Source organism: Nannobrachium achirus (genome assembly GCF_963921795.1).
Source record: "Nannobrachium achirus genome assembly, chromosome: 7".
Taxonomy (NCBI): Eukaryota; Metazoa; Chordata; class Actinopteri; order Myctophiformes; family Myctophidae; genus Nannobrachium; species Nannobrachium achirus.
Genome location: NC_137816.1, coordinates 20,324,301 through 20,328,922, shown reverse-complemented (window position 1 = coordinate 20,328,922; position 4,622 = coordinate 20,324,301). Strand labels below are relative to the sequence as shown.

Below are 4,622 nucleotides of genomic sequence, written 5' to 3'. Positions count from 1 at the left end.
AGTGTTTATTGAAGTTCAGCATATCAACATCCAGCTAGGTCATGTTTTCAGGATGGGGCTGGAAGTAGGACATCTTGGTAGATCTCTTAGTTGGCAGCCAGGATCTGGTCCACCCAGCCACGGAGCTCGGTGACGCGGGCGTAGACGGCGGGGGTGGAGGTGGAGCAGCGGCTGCTTCCCCAGGAGACGATACCGACCAGGGTCCACATGTTGTCCTTCTCACACACCAGGGGGCCACCAGAGTCACCCTGAGACACAGCAAGACAGGATAGTTACAATTTATGCTAATTCTAGCCACTGCTCCATTACACAAGAAAAATGTATGTTATGAAGATATAAACACACACATAACTAGATACAAAGTGAAAGATGAGGGAGCAGATCTCACCATGCAGGAGGTAGCACCATCAGCTCCAGCGCAGATCATGACATCAGAGATGTTGCTTCCCCAGGTCTTCTTGCACTGCTCATTGGACAGGAGGGGCAGGGCAGCCTGCTGCAGCTTGTTGGGGGTATTGGGGGCTGGAGAGAGAGAGAGAGAGAGAGAGAGAGAGAGAGAGAGAGAGAGAGAGAGAGAGAGAGAGAGAGAGAGAGAGAGAGAGAGAGAGAGAAAGAAGTAAAACCAAATGAACCCAGCAGTGTCCATTGACATTACAGAGAGAGTAGGGAGGGTCTCACCATTGTAGCGGGTCAGACCCCAGCCAGATGTCACGCAGGTCATGCCAGGGGCGAAGACATCAGCGGACTCAGCCAGGCAGACAGGGGACACGTTGGTGCCCATGACGGCAGGGGTGGCCAGCTTGATCAGAGAGATGTCGTTGTTGATGGTGCGAGGGTTCCAGGCGGGGTGGGTGAACACCTGTGGACAAATAGAGGGGTGGAAGAGGAGGAAAACAGGGATTGATGTGAAGGAGTGAAATCACGGGGATGCAAGTCTTATGCATGACAATATGAATATCCACAAGTTTCCAGCGTCCCATCGTGCATTGCGCAATAGGTGGGCGGTAGTTCTGGTTAGCAGCTGCGTCGCGGACGAGCCGAGCCGAGTGTGACGGAATCGTAATCCCGACCTCATTATTGACGGATATGTCCCACACGTAATTTTGCAGTAAATTCCCACGGATAGGATTGACTTGAAATACTGTATTGTGGTTTGGCTACTTTATTGGAAACCAATGTGAGCAGCCTATTTGCAGTAGCTTACCTGCTCAACACTATTGATTAATTAAGTCAGTCAGTAAATCAGTCTATAATACCAAACATCATTAAGGACGCAAACACATTTTTGTGTAGTTGTTATGTACAGTATTGCAACATATATTCTTTTTTATTTTTTTGTTTGAATAAATATTTGACGTTTTCCAGAAAACCTACTGTAGGTCAGGACATATAAGGCGTTTTTAGAATCGGCCTTAAATGGGTTAACATCAAATACAACGTCTGTCAGGCTGTGTATAAGTGTGTACAGTATACTTTAAGTGTGAGTATATGCATGTTGATAGCTAAGTAGTTATGTTAGCTAACTGGTTAGTTTATTGACTAGGTAGAACAATAAAAGTCTGCACACCGATTTATGCTCCCAATCATTAAGTTTACTTGTGGTACCACAAGTAAACTTAATGTTTGGGAGCATAAATCGGTGTGCAGACTTTTATTGTTCTACCTGTATGCACTGCTTTAGTCTAACACCCAGCCAACTGTGGCTTTAGATGTGCATGCCTTTTGGCCTCTTTGCGGTCACCTTGCTTAGTTTATTGACTAGCCCATGGGTTAAAATATCTTTAGTTAGTTTATTTGGTACCTTGGCAGGCTTCAGGATCTGGGTGTCCTCGGTGGTGCCCCAGGAGCCCTTGTCGTGCTCTCCAACAATCACGCGGTGGTAGGTCCTGAAATGAAATAGTATCAATGGACAATTCATTTCTTTCTCTGTGTTTTATAAGGTTTAATCTTATGTACGATGTCATCTTATAAAATGTTATCTTATATCATAAGAGAGTATTATTTGCATGTGCTTTTACAGATCCAAATGTGTCATTACGCAGGTAGACCATTTTATGCCGTCATGTGATTGTTACAGTACAGTTACAGTATTGATTCAATTCAATGCAACTTGATGTATCCACACTGTGATTGTGTGCATGACTAGGACAGACAGGATATATATATATAATCAGACAGTGTAGATGCATGAGGGAGGACTCAGATACTGACCTGACATTGCAGTGGGCAGCAGTGACAACCCAGTTCTCATTGATCAGGGAACCTCCGCAGAAGTGGAAGCCGTTGGATTGCTGAGGTAACGTAGAGATGGAGGGGATTAGACGTTAAGCTTAAATGTAAAGTCTCTTCACCAGCCATGACCACATTTACATTTACAGTATGTCTCAATATAGATTATGTGCAATAACTTGATTTTTGTAGTGGTATTTATGGTCTTGTGAGGAGGCAGGTAGTTTTAGCATTATACTGATATTAAATCTAACGGCTGAGGTCTAATCTCGTCACAGGCAGGTACAGACAGTCACTCACCTGCAGGGACACCTGCCAGGGCCAGGAGTGTGGCACAGCCTCCTCACCGTTGACGATGCGGGCATAACCAGTCACCTGGGGGGGGACGGCGGGGGTACCGCAGCCTGGCAACCACGAGAAAAGCATTGTCACACTGCTGACTATCAAATCTTAATGTAATCATCACATCCCTAACTGTTCATCACCTTGAAACACAATAATACTGGACTATGCCTTTTAACATAAAATCATTCCTCCCCTCATCTTCGCAAAGTCTTGAGCTATACTTTTAGCTGAATCATCCTAATTAATCATTGTAATAGCAAGTGCATCTTTAAGGGTTTTAACAAGTTCTCTAGGCAAAGACACTACATTTTAAATGTCTTCACTATAACGTGAAATCCACTTTTTAAATGTCTGAACGAGGGCCAGGCTTCCCTTACCGTAAGCGGCGCTGACGAAAGCGAGGCAGGAGATGACCCAGAGGAAAGCCATTGTGACAATGTGTGACACTGAACTCTGAACTTGGGACCAAGGGGGTCCATATTTATCCCCAAAAGCCTCTCTGTATCCACCAATCAGAGACCAGCCGTTGTCCACCTCAGCTGAGGTGGACAACTGCCTGCATCAGGTGTTTATCAGGCTAAAGCAATCTGCCATTTCTCAGGCCTGAAGTGACCTGGCCTAAATATACCGTAGCACACACAGAAAATGACATGTTTACTTTCCCCTGTTTATAAACCTTCTGTGTGTGAGAGGACAACTTCAAATACATACAAAAATAATTAGTGGGTAGAAGACTCCTGTTGTTCCGTGTTTCACAAGATGACTTAATGAGTTCATATCATTAATATATTTGTGTGTCTGCGTTGCAATAACAGGACAGTCTAGCAACATTTGAATACATCTGGGGTCCTATCACAGCGAAACCTCGACTCTGTATGACTGCTACAATGTTACTGTAATAGCTTTATAGTGTCCAACTTTTGTACTTTTGTATGATACGTTAATTACCCATGTTTTATATATGCATTCTGCATGGTCTGGTGTGTGTTTGTCCTGTTATGTCTTGTTGACGTATTGTTTATATATATATATATATATATATATATATATATATATAGCATATAAACTGATTTCATCCTTATCCAGACCGAATTATGTCCATTATGTTACATCCATGATGCACGCAATTTCAGTAATATTTTAATAACTTTAGACAAGTACCAAAGTCAATGACAGAGCTTACTGCTAAATCTGATCAATTAAACATTTAACTGAATGTGTTGTTTTTTGTTTATTTCAATAAGCAGGTTTAGGGTATCCAGTAACATAATTATGATTTGCTTTGGTCTCCATTTTATTATATTGTTTAAAGATCATTATTAGGTTATATACGTATTTTTTCCTTTCTTTTCTGTGGGTAACTGATTAACATCTGTGTGAATCCTGCAGTCTGGTGAGGGGGCTAAGGAGCGGCCTGGGTTGTTTTGCAACCACAGGACTGCCAGGTGAGAGGAAGAGACTGTTGTGCTAGCAGGCAAACTTTTCATGTCAAGGACCCCCAAATTGACACTTATGACCACTTGCAGAAAAGATATGCCAGGGACCCCATAAGAGAAGATTTTCACGGCTCTAGCAGTGATTACCATTTCAAGGACCCCCCAGTTTGACATGCATTAGGGCTACGGACCGCCATTTAATGAGATTTCTATCTCTGAGAACCCAATTTATATTGTAAAATCAATTTTAATTTAACTCTGAGAGTGTACAAATGGAAACCAATGGGCCTGATTCATCAATCTGGTCGTAAACCTTTCGGGAGCACAGACATACAGTAAACAGATAAACAGGGTTATACTGGCTGGGTGGTAGAATAGACAGAACCCAATGTATCCATCAAAAATGTTCTGTGTAGAGCATGTGATTTTCAAATGTTAAATCTGATCTGCAATGTAAAATTCCATTTAACTCTGAGAGTGTACAAATGGAACCAAATGCTGGGGACCGACTGGAACTCCCCTAGGGTCCCTTGTGGGTCCCCGGACCCCACTCTGAGAACCACTTTGGTGGAGTAGAACGTCTTCAAGTGAAGGAGCACCAAATACTGTACA

General features: G+C 43.1%; 1 protein-coding gene across 1 annotated transcript; it reads right to left on the bottom strand.

Moving 5' to 3' along the window:
- LOC308288512 (chymotrypsin B-like) lies at nucleotides 1–3,014 on the bottom strand. Its single transcript, XM_080729969.1, has 7 exons — nucleotides 2,952–3,014; nucleotides 2,530–2,633; nucleotides 2,212–2,291; nucleotides 1,802–1,886; nucleotides 679–859; nucleotides 389–522; nucleotides 1–248 (listed from the first exon to the last, which is right to left on the bottom strand). Exons 1-7 carry the CDS (start codon nucleotides 3,001–3,003, stop codon nucleotides 87–89), a joined length of 798 nt encoding a protein of 265 aa, XP_080586095.1. The 5' UTR covers nucleotides 3,004–3,014; the 3' UTR covers nucleotides 1–86.
- Between the last annotated feature and the right edge of the window lie 1,608 nt (nucleotides 3,015–4,622).